The sequence below is a fragment of the Piliocolobus tephrosceles genome, chromosome 2 (assembly GCF_002776525.5).
Source record: "Piliocolobus tephrosceles isolate RC106 chromosome 2, ASM277652v3, whole genome shotgun sequence".
In the NCBI taxonomy this organism is placed as follows: domain Eukaryota; kingdom Metazoa; phylum Chordata; class Mammalia; order Primates; family Cercopithecidae; genus Piliocolobus; species Piliocolobus tephrosceles.
Genome location: NC_045435.1, coordinates 139,425,910 through 139,438,484, shown reverse-complemented (window position 1 = coordinate 139,438,484; position 12,575 = coordinate 139,425,910). Strand labels below are relative to the sequence as shown.

General features: G+C 33.7%; 1 protein-coding gene across 2 annotated transcripts in view; it reads left to right on the top strand.

Moving 5' to 3' along the window:
* Positions 1-12,575, top strand: part of ZCWPW2 (zinc finger CW-type and PWWP domain containing 2) — a 143,622-nt gene that overhangs the window by 107,731 nt on the left and 23,316 nt on the right. For both annotated transcript variants that reach the window (XM_023207231.2, XM_023207230.2), the window contains one exon: positions 7,472-7,518. In XM_023207231.2, coding sequence (XP_023062999.2) covers positions 7,472-7,518 — 47 coding nt within the window. The remainder of the gene's footprint in view (positions 1-7,471; positions 7,519-12,575) is intronic.

The following is a 12,575-nucleotide window of genomic DNA, read 5'->3' as shown; positions in this document are numbered from 1 at the left end:
TCCTTCCTTCCTTCCTTCCTTCCTTCCTTCCTTCCTTCCTTCCTTCCTTCCTCTCTTTAGTCAACAGTTTTACTGATCTTTCAAAGAACTAGCTTATGGTTGTATTGATTTTTCTCTATCTACTGTCTTCAATTTCATTGATTTCTGCTCTTTTTTTTTTCTTCTGCTTACTTTGGATTTAGCCTGCTCTTTTTCTTCTAATTTCCAAAGCAGAAGCTTAGATTATTGATTTTAGAGCTTTTTTCTTTTCTAATAGATGAATTCAATGCTATAAATTTTCCTCTGAACATTGCTTTTGCTGCATCCCGTGATTGATAAGTTGTACCTTCATTTTCATTTAGTTCAAAATATTTTAAAATTTTTCTTGAGTTTTTTTTTTTTCTTTGATCTATGTGTTACTTAGAAGTGTGTTCCTTAATCTCCAAGTATTTTGAATTTCCACCTATCTCTCTGTTACCAGTTTCTGGCTTAATTCCATTTTGGTCTGCAAGGAGACATTGTATTATATCTATTCTTTTAAATGTGTTAAGGTATTTTTTATTGCCAGAATGTGGTCTGTTTTTCTGAATGTTTCATGTGGGCTCAAGAAGGATGTGTATTCTGCTGTTGTTGGATGAAGTAGATTACAGATGTCAAATATATCCAGCTGATTGATGGTGCTTTTGAGTTCAACTGTGTCTTTACTGATTTTCTTTTTGCTGGATTTGTTCATTTCTGACAGAGGGCTGTTGAAGCCTCTAGCTATAATAGTAGATTTATTTATTTCTCTCTACAGTTCCATCAGTTTTTGCCTCTCATATTTTGATGCTCTGTTAGGTGCATGTATATTAAAGGTTGCAAGTCTTCTTGGAGTATTGACCTCTTTATTATTTTGTATGACCCTCTTTATTCTTGATAACTTTCCTTGCTCTGAAGTCTGCTGTGTTTCAAATTAATATAACTCCTCCTACTTCCTTTTCATTAGGGTTAGCATGATATACTTTTCTTTTAATTCATCCATGTAGGCCATTAATATTTAAAATGATTATTTTTAATATCATGGATTAATAGTTGTCATATTTATTATTATTTTCTATTTATTGCCCTTTTGCTTTGTTACTGTTTTTGCCTTTTACTCTTTTTCTGTCTTTGTGATTTTGAGATTTTATATAATTACATTTTCTTCCCTGTTGACATATCAATTATCAATTATACTTTTTTAAAACTATTTTTAGTGGTGCCCTTTTTCTTTGTTACTGTTTTTGTCTTTCACTCTTTTCCTATCTTTGTGATTTTGAGATTTTAAATAATTCCATTTTCTTCCCTCTTAGCATAACAATTATCAGTTATACTTTTTCAAAAACTTTTTTTAGTGGTTGCCCTAGAGTTTGCAATATACATTTACAGCTAATTCAAATCTCACCTACAAATAATTATCCTGTTTCATGGGTAGTACAAATATCTTATGACAGACTATGCCTAATTCTTCCTTCTCATCCCTGCTATCATTGATGTCATTCATTTTACTTATATATAAGCATATATGCATGCACACAAAAAGATGTATGCATAAACATATGTAATTAAGTATATCATGATTATTTTAAACAAACTATTATCTGTTAGATCAATTAAGAATAAGAAAAGTAAAGTTTTTACTTTACCTTTACTTAGTCAGTTTTCAATGCTCTTCTTGTCTTTGTGCAGATCAGACTTTCTAACCTATATTATTTTTCTTCTCTCAGAAGAACTTCTATTAGTATTCCTTGCAAGGCAGTTCTATTGGCAACAAATGCCTTTTTTTTTTTTTTGCCTGAGAAAGTCTTTATTTCTCCTTTACTTTTGAAAAATAATTTCACAGGCCATGCATTGTGGCTCAGGCCTGTAATCCCAGCACTTTAGGAGGCTGAGGCAGGAGGATCACTTGAGCCCAGAGTTTGAGACCAGCCTGGGCAACATGGTGAGATTCCATCTCTATAAAAAATTCAAAAATTAACCAGGTATTCGTCTGTAGTCCCACCTATGCAGGAGACTGAAGTGGGAGTATCGCTTGAGCCCAGGAGGTTGAGGCTACAGTGAGCCGTGATTGTGCCACTGCACTCTGACCTGAGTATGGAGCAGGATCCTATCTTGAAAGAAAAAACAAAAAAAGAAGAAGTAAGAAATATGTTATCTAAATGAAAAAAAAAAAAAGAAAGAAAAGTAATTTCAGAGTGTAGAATTCTAAGTGGGTGGGCTATTTTGTCAACACTTTATTTTGCTCAACTATTTTATCAATTGCGTGGTTTTTGAGGAAAAGTTTGATGTAATTCTTATATTTATTCTTCTATTGGTAAAGTGGACTTTTTCTCGGAATTTTTTCAAGATTTTATTTTTAATCTTTTATTTTCTGCAGTTTGAATATGACATGTAGATTTTTGGCATTTATATTACTTGGTATTTCCTGAGCTTCTGGGTCTATGGTTTGGCATCTGATATTAATTTGGGGGAAATTATCAGTTATTATTGTGTCAATTTTTTTTTTTTGTTCCTGTATCTCTTTTCATTCTAGTATGTCTATTACATGTATGTCACACTTTTCTAGTTGTCACACAGTTCTTGGATATACTGTTGTATTATTTTTTTCAGCATTTTCTCTTTTTCAGTTTTTTTAGTTTTGGTGGTTTTTATTGATATACCTGAAGCTCAAAGATTGTTTCCTTAGCTATGTCGAGTCTCCTGATGAGCATATCGAACACATTCTTCATTTCTGTTTCAGTACTTTTGCTCTCAAGTATTTCTTATGAATCTTTCTTAGAATTTTCATTTCTTTACTTACATTACTCATCTGTTCTTGCGTGTTGTCTACTTTTAACACTATAGCTTTTAGCATATTAATCATAGTTGTTTTAAATTCATGAGCTGATAATCCCATCATCCCTGCCATATCTTGATCTAGTCCTGCTGCTTGCTCTTTCTCTTCAAATTTTCTTTTTTGTCTTTTAGTATGCCTTATAAATTTTTATTGGAAGGTGGGCATGATGTTCTGGGTAAAATAACTGCAATCATGATAGTTTAGCAGTACAGTGGTAAGACATGAAGGGGAGGGAAAACATTCTGTGTTCCTATCATAAAGTCTCAGTCCTAGGCTGTAAACTTCATAAGGGCTTTCCTCCAACTTCCTTTTTTTTTTTCTTCACCTACATAGGTGGTAAAGGATGGCTAGCAAGGGCTGGAGTTGGGTATTTTGCTTCCCCCAGGTCAGGCTGGGGTTAGGCTTTGAAAATCCCTCAATAGGTTAGGCTCTGGTAAAATAGTTTCTCCTCAGGGCAGGCCTTGCTAAGAAGAACAGAATGGTCTGAGTTTTTCAAAATGATTACTTTTCTCCTCCCCTTGATGGAACCAGGAGATATTTCCCTAATCTTCTCTGTGAGAACCTGGTAGAGCTCCTTCGGGTAAAACTCAACAAAAGTGTGTCCCTCCCACCATGACTAAGTCCCCCTGGAGTTTTTGTCTCAGGCTTGTTCCCACAAGTTTCTAGAGTTTCTAGAAGTTTGTCAGTTGAAGTTCATGTTTTCCTACCCCTATACTAGTTTCCACCCTGCTCAGGTGGGTTGTGATTCTCTGTATTTACCTGTCTTTTTCTCCAAATCTGGGGACATCAGTTTCCCCGGTGACCTCACTTCTCCAAAGGATCTGAAAAGAGTTGCTCATTTTTCATTTTGCTCACCTTTGTACATGTTGTTGGACTCTAGTGGCAACCTTCTAAGCTCCTTACATTCCAGACCAGAAACTGAATGTTCTCTACATTTTTACGAAAATGCTCTCAGCTATCACAGTTAAACAAACAAAAACTGACAACTTTTTCAGAGTCCATGAATACACAAGGTTTAAAAAAATTATTTAAAGAAGAGAAATCATTGAATTATGTTAATATTTGTATTTCTCTCTAATATGGTTGTAAGTAAAAAATCAGTAACATCTGTTCTGGGTCATGAATCATAACCACCTCTACTCTTTTAGAACATTTTCATTTACTACCAGCAGCTCCTCTTTTGCACTTTAAAAATATGACTTGGATATAGCTCAAAGGAGGAGTGAAGGCCCTTTTCATTATCCACATCTACATTTCCTGTTAACTGCTTTTCACTCTTTATGGCGAGAGTCCCTCCATGCAGAGATTTCTGAAGGAAGGAAATTAAATCTTTCTCACAAGAGAAAATTTCGCTTTTAGAAGGCTGTTAATTTTTGCTGAAGTTGAACATAGACCTACTGTTATTATTAATAAAGAAATTACTACTGATCATAATGTTTCAAGTATTACATAAGAATTTTCCTTAGGCATTTGAAAATCAATGTGGTTTTTGATACTCCCCAAGATACTCTACTTTTATTGGAAGATGGTTTTTATAACTTTTGAACATAAAAAGCTCCTTGAACAACACTTCACATATTTCTGTTCCCAATTCATTGCCATGTTAGCAAATTTATGTAAGAATGAGGTATATTTTGACAGGAAACATAGCAAACATCCATTTTGGTTAACTCTCTCTGTCCCATCCAGATACATAGACTCCAATTTTAGTTTTTGAGTTTCTTTTCGTTCAATTTTAACTATTTTTAATGATTCATATTTCATCATGACTTCTATCCTTATTAGAGATTTTCAAAAGAACAAAGAGTAAATTTACTTTTTTTAAGATACAACAAAACTTATTGCATCTTGTTATTACTGTAAGGTTCTACTGGGCCCTTTACACATCATTAATCCCAAAATATACTATGAGATTTTCATGATCTTATTTTTTCCTATTTCTTGAAACATGTTGCTATTTTATTATTACTCATCAATTATTTCCAACTATGTTAAAAAGATGAAAATAATTATTTAGATGGAAGAATGGTAGAGTCACCTAAAAAGATGATACAGTAGTGAAATATATAATCACTGAAGTGTTTTTCTAGTATTCCAAAGATCAAGATCTCTCTCTTTCTTTCTCTCTTTCACACACACACACACACACACACACACACCATGTCTATTAGCTAAAATGGAAGTGAATATTTGTTGATTATCTGTTATCTTCAGACATTGTTTTAGGAGTTTTAATTAAGTAGCTTATTCTATTTAAATCTCACAATATACTAGTGAGGTAATCATTTTTACTCCTGGACCTAATTAAACTAAAGAGCTTTTTACAACAAAGGAAACTATCAACAGAGTAAATAGACAGTCTACAGAATGGGAGAAAATATTTGCAAACTCTGCATCTGAAAAAGGTCTGATGTCCAGCATTGATAATAAGCAAAAAATAACCCCATTAAAAAGTGGGCAAAGGACATGAACAGACACTTTTCAAAAGAAGACATATATGTGGCTAATGAGCATATGAAAAAATGCTCAACATCACTGGCCCTTAGAGAAATGCAAATCAAAACCATAATGAGATATTATCTCACACCAGTCAGAATGGTTATTAATACAAAGTCAAAAGATAACAAATACTGGCAAGGTTGCAGAGCAAAGGGAATGCTATATACTACTTGTGGTAATGTAATTTAGTTCAGTGACTGTGCAAAGCAGTTTGACAATTTTTCAAAGAACTTAAAACTGAACCATCATTTGACGCAGGAATCCCATTTTTGCGATATATACCGATAGAAATATAAATCATTCTACCATGAAGATATATACGCACATATGTTCATTGCAGCACTATTTTCAATAGCAAAGACATGGAATTAACTTAGATGCCCATTAACTGTAGACTGGATAAAGAAAATATGGTACATATTCACTATGGAATACTATGCAGTCATGTAAAAGAACAAGATAATGTCCTTTCAGCAACATGGTTGGGACTGGAGGCCATTATCCTAAGCAAGATAATGTAGGAACAGACAATCAAACACTGCATGTTGTCACTTACAAGTGAGAACTAAACATTGAGTACACGTGATCACAAAAAAGGAAACAATAGACACTGGGGCCTACTTGAGAGTGGAAGGTGGAAAGAGGGTGAGGATTTAAAAACTACCTATTGGGTACTATGCTTACTACCTGGGTGATAAAATAATATGTACACCAAACCCCGCAACACACAATGTATCTGTATAGCAAACAAGTACATGTACCCTTGAAACTAAAAGTTTAAGAAAAATAATTATTACCCCTGGTTTATAAATAAAGAGAGTCTAAGAGCATGTGCATTGTTTTATATCTTCCACTGTCTAATATAGTAGCTGATACCAAGTAAATGATCAATATATTTTAATTAATACATTACAGTAATTTTTTTCAGGTAAAATGTATATTTCAGATTCATAGGAGATTTTGGATGAAATACATATACATTTTTAATTATAAGTAATATTGAACACTTACTGCATATAAAATGTTGTCCCTGCTTTTGAGGAATATTCTAGTCACAGAATACTTAGACATGTTCGTAACTAAGCATAATACAAAGAAGAAAGTTTCATGGCTTAATATGACTATGATTTTACAAAAGAGGTGGAGTTTTATCCTAATCAGAGGAATATCTGTAGTGGCACATAACCTTATACATTCATCAGTGGAGGGAAAGGGTGTTCCAGAAAGAGGGATCATCTCAAGTATACAGCTGGATATAGGAAAGAGGATAGTTTACATGTGACCAGCCAGTTGTAGGAATGAATATAGTAACCTGTTCCTCTGAGTTTCTATATTTTATGACAGCAGTCGTAACCAATAGGTACATATACACACATACATGCTTTAGCATGTCTCAAAATAATATCCTGGGATAGTTTTTTATGAACTATTTGGTTACTAATTATTCTGTTTTTAGAAGTGGCATAATGAGGAAATGTACTAAATTTAGGAGTGGTATAATGAGAAAATGTACTAGTAGTTTCCATTCTTGCTGAGTCTTTCTCTGAGGCACTGTTGGTAGCTCAGTGGTCCCAAATGGAGATGACAGACATTCTGGAAAAATTAGAGGTTTGTGATCAGATGGTTCTGGCCAAGCTACGTGACCTCAGGCAGGATACATTATTTACCTCAGCTGTGAAGTGAGGAGAGACTGCGTACTTTACAAGGTTATAATGAGAATTAAATAAAATATCTATATAAAGTCCTTGTCCCATGTCCAGCATATAATAGATAGATAATGAAAATGGAGGCAGTTGGGATTCAATTCTAGATCCTATATGCTCCAGAGCACACAAGCTCCCCAGAACCTAGAAATCAGATATACTAGACACCAACTTGAGGACATCCAACTAACCAACTTTAAGAGAGGAGATTTGCCAAATAAGTATAAAAATGTGCATATTATTACTTTTGGATTGCATTGCTCTACTAAACAATGGGAAGCTCAGTTTATTAACATATTAATTAAAGGGACAACTGGAACAAAATAATGTTATAGTAGTAATGAGAAAGTAGAAAATTCTCATTGTGTAACTCAGTATTTATTTGAACAGGAACATAGGCACTTTTTTGAAGCAGCCATGTTTCATTGTCTTACAGATAAATCCAAAACACATGACAAAGTTGCTGCACTGGCCAAGAAAGGGGTAAGATTGTGTTTTATCTTATAAAATATACAAACTTCAAATTTCATTTAACACTATTCTTTAAAGAAAATTAAATTATTTAAAAACAAACAATGACATACAATCCACTTTTTCTTCTAAATGTTACTTCAGTATGTTTCCTTTCTTAGGTTAATGTGAGGAAATTAATATTTATGGTTACTTATATTAATGTTATAGGACTATCAGAAATTAGAACAATAGAGAACTGTAAGTAAACAAGTAAATGAGTGCTTTTACTTAAATTATATTTCATATACATACTCATATACTAAAATAGTTTTATATACTATATTACTATAATGTGTGTACACAGTCTCATAGAAAATTTGAGTAGAATTTACTGCTCAACATGGCATCTACCTTAAACTTAAGTAGAGAACAGTATCAGCCATCTTAATGAATTTTCTGAACCTGGAATGTTTTAAATGAAAATTGTCAGCAGCATTTTAAAAGAATTATTAAAATGTAATATATTATTCTGAATATTGTATTCAGAGAGTTGTTTAACTCTACTTATTGTCAAAAACTTGGTTGAGATAGGTTGAACCTTGACATTCTCCTCAAGAGATGATGTTCTTACCACTAAATAAAGAGAAAGAGTTGGTGCCTAAAACAAATACTTGTGGACATATACTAGTGCCACAATAAAAAGGAATTATGATAGAACGAAAAGCCTATGGTGAGATTTCCCATGTTGAGTGGTGAAGCAGAGCAGACCCAGGGAAGGTCAAGTGTAACCTCGAGGAACAGAAAAGGATGTTGGGCATGTATCTATAGATGATTAGGCAAAGGATGGGCATCGTGTTTGTATTCTGAATATATACATTTTATGAGTCCTTTTAAAATCAGGTATTGTTTTATCTTTTTGCTTTTTGGCTTATAAAAGGAATCTTGGCTGTTTGTTGGCTGAATATTGTTCAGCTCCTTTGCAGAGAGGAATTCAGTATCATAGAAAACGAGGTTGCCCTTTATAAAAGAAAGGATATAGGTCTTGTGTGTTCATCTGGAGATTTAGACAGGAATACGTGAAGTAGTGCAGTATTGTTAATGTGGATAGGTTTATTTTAATCTTTGCTAAATGATACTTAGAATCAAAGACTATAAAGATAATAACTAATGTTTATATTGCTTTATTTGTACCAGTTTTTCTTAATAAAGGCAGTACTGTTCTCAGGGTCAGTGCCATGGGCCAAGTCTTTGTTATTGTAAACAGTGCATAAATAAACATAAATGTGCATGTGTCTTCATAGTAGAATTATATATAATCCTTTGGGTATATATCCAGTAATGGGATTGCTGGGTCAAATGGTATTTCTGGGTCTAATTCCTTGAAGATTCCCCTCACTGTCTTCCACAATGGTTGAACTAATTTATACTCCCACCAACAGTGTAAAAGTGTAAACAGTGTAAAAGTGTCCACCTCCTCTCCAGCATCTGTTGTTCCCTGACTTTTTAATGATCGCCATTCTAACTGGCATGAGATGATATCTCATTGTGATTTTGATTTGCATTTCTCTAATGACCAGTGATGATGAGCTTTTTTTCATATGTTTGTTGGCCACATAAATGTCTTCTTTTGAGAAGTCTCTGTTCATATCCTTCACCCACTTTTTGATGTGGATGGTTGTTTTTTTCTTGTAAATTTGTTTAAGTTCCTTGTAGATTCTGGATATTAGCCCTTTGTCAGATGGATGGATTGCAAGAAATTTCTCCGGTTCTATAGGTTGCCTGTTAACTCTGATGATCGTTTCTTTTGCTGTTCAGAAGCTATTTAGTTTAATTACATCCCATTTGTCAACTCCGACTTTTGTTGCCATTGCTTTTGGTGTTTTAGTCATGAAGTCTTTGCCCATGCCGATTTCCTAAATGGTATTTGCCTAGGTTTTCTTCTGAAAATTGCCTAATTATACCCTTACCCATTTTTTCTTGGGCTTATATTTTTTCTGATTGATTTGTAGGCGTGGACACTCTTATTAGTTATTAATAATTTGTCAATATATTACAAACATTTTCTGATTTTCCTTTTAAATGTTTTGTAGTTCCTTTTTTGTATTTATATAGTAAAATTGTCTCTTTTGGGGCATTCAGTGTTTTTTTTTTTTGACATACTTTAAAAGACTGCTTTTTTATTAATATAAAGTATGTTTCACAATTCACTTAACCTTTCTTCTATTGTTATTGGTAAAACTGATGAAAAGCTTCATCAGTATAGCTTTCTCTCCTACCCTATTTGTTGAATTGTTTTTTTAAGGACACTTCCCAGTAGAAGGATTATGTTGAAGTGTTCTCATCATCAGTGCTTGCAAATGCCATAATTGTCATTGACAAGTATTAGTATAATAAAAATGTTGTTGCCAGTTTACATCATAACTTGTTGTTGTTGCTATAACATAAGGTAAAAAAAATCTATGTACCAATTTAGGGAAAAATTTCATATTTATAATATTAAATGCATCCATGTAGAAACACAGTTTGATTCTCTATTCATTTTTTCGTTTTTTCAATAGAGAATTTTACATATTTCTAATTAACTCTATCCCAGATATTATTACTAACTGGAAAAGGATCTATTTGTTAATTTTTTGCTTACATACAGAAATTATGTGTATCTTTTTCCCTAAAACTTATTAATACCAATAACTTAACTTACTATTTGAACAACAAAATCAAGGACCACTTTCTTGATTTATACATATCAGTATGAGGAATTTCAGCTATTATGTTTCCTGATAAAAAGTATTTCTCTCCAAAGTTATTACAAAAAATTTCTGTAACAAGCAGAAAATTTTCATTAGCCCAATTAACAGGATAAGTTGCTTACATTTTATGACTAGATGTCTGGATATTTGTGTTAATTGCTAAGCTTGCTATTAATATGGAATTCATGTACTGCAACTCACTTATTTTATTTAGCTTTATATGCATCCTTCCCAGAAGATAAATATATTATAGCAGATTCCTACTGCTGGGTTCTAGCCCTAGGCAGAGAGAAATCTCAGAAAAGAATAGCAAGGAGCAGAACCCCTTGGGAAGAGTCACAGTCAGGTTTCAAAACTCATTTAATTTCCTTTTGTATTCTACTTTGTGGGCATTATTCACCTTTCCATAGGCCAGTGTCCCCCCAACTTGAATCATTCAGGTATTCCATCACCATTTTGCCATTTTCAGTACTATTAATATAGTTTTTTTTTTTTTTTTTTTTTTTTTTTAGTTTTTAGGGAAGAAATTTTCAACAAATTGAGTTTAAAGATCGAATTGGCTTTTATTAGCGATTCATGAATCTGGCAGCATCTTATCTATGAAATAGAAGGGTGCTCTACTGGGATTAGCAGAATGATCAGCTTTTGTAAGGCAGCTCCAGTAGGAAGAAGGAAACAGCATTATGCAAAAAAACTAGATTGGTTAGCATCAGGTTACTTCAAGTTACTCTCCTTGTGTGGCTTAAAGCAGAAGATACTTTCTTATTATGCCAGCTCAGATTGACTGGGACCCTTATTATTGGTTGCTGTGAAATCTTCTGGTTTTTGGAAAACTAGCTCATGTCTCAGTTCAGTTTGATTACGTGACACCTAGTGTGAGTGACTCCATTCTAGTTTGGTCTGGATTATTGGGGTCTAGTGCAGGGACACAGTCCACAATGACTACCTCTTATAAATTTTATTTAGCCAACTTGACTCACCTTTTTCATAATTTAAATTTTTATTGAAGTAAAATTTAAACACAGTGAAATGCAAAGATCTTAAGTGTACAATTTGATGAATTTTTCTTAAATATATATACTCATAAAACTACCATCCCTAATCAAAATAAAGAATTTTCCCTACCCAGAAAGTTTCCTAATGTAAATATTTATCCATTTTATCCATTTATTACTTTAAATCATCAGTGTCAATCTTAACATACAAAGTTCATTTTTCTTTTTTTGAGGCAAGGCTGTTGCCCAGGCTGGCATACACTGGCATGAACACAGATGGATCACTGACGCCTTGACCTCCTAGGCTCAAGTGATCCTTCTGCCTCAGCCTCCCAAGTACCTGGGACCACAAGTGTGCACCACCTTGTCAGGCTAATTTTTGTATTTTTTTGTAGAGACAAGGTACTCCTGGGCTCAAATAATCCTCCCACCTTGGCCTCCTGTAGTGCTGGGATTACAGGCATGAGCCACCCACACCCCACCAGAAAGTTGTTTTCATACTAATTTCATTTGCCCTATGCTCAAAATCTGTAGAGGGAAACTGCCTCCTTATAAGGCAGTATTAAAATGCCCTTCCAGAGGGTGATTTTAACAAGATACTCTTTAGTAACTTCATAACTAACCCTGTTTGATTAAATTGCAAGATTTACTTCTTTTATCTTGAATTAAAGTCTATAGGAGTTCTATAGGATAACAATTGTAAAATATTACAATTAGAGAAAATAGATAAATCTCTTATTCCAAATCCTTTTACACACCATTTAGGAAGGCAAGCAAAGATCCCTTGCTTCAGAATACCAATTTTCTGGTGCAGATTATTGTATTTGCTCCTTAAACAAAGAAGAAAAAGTCTTCATTGAAACTTATATATTTCCTTAACCCTTTTTTGTATTTGATTTTCGCTTGATGGATCTGACTTCAGCCAAACTGCCTACTTGTGGTTTTCGCAAAATGGCCAGTGGGAGTGGGAGGAGCTGAGGAGTACAGGGTAAATGCGTGTCAAGGATGAGTATAACAGAGTTGAAAACTCCTTTGTTTTTCTCCCCTGGAGAGAAAACAATAGTATGCTATAGTGTGAAGACCGCACTATTCCTCAAGTTCATAGGGCATGTAGTATAAGAAATGTTGGCTAGCAACTAGCTATAAGGGGAAGTTTTTCCACCCACAGGGCTGCTGGCCTGCTTATTGTTGCTAGGGTTGCAGTTGAGTTGTAAGGGGCTGTTCTAAGAAAGTAGAAGTGGAGAGAGGTATAGTGATGCCTTCCTAAACCAGTGTTTTTTTTTTCCCAGTGCAGTGAGTGGTTTGACAAAATTCAGAGTTTAATTATGTAAATCTGGTTTTT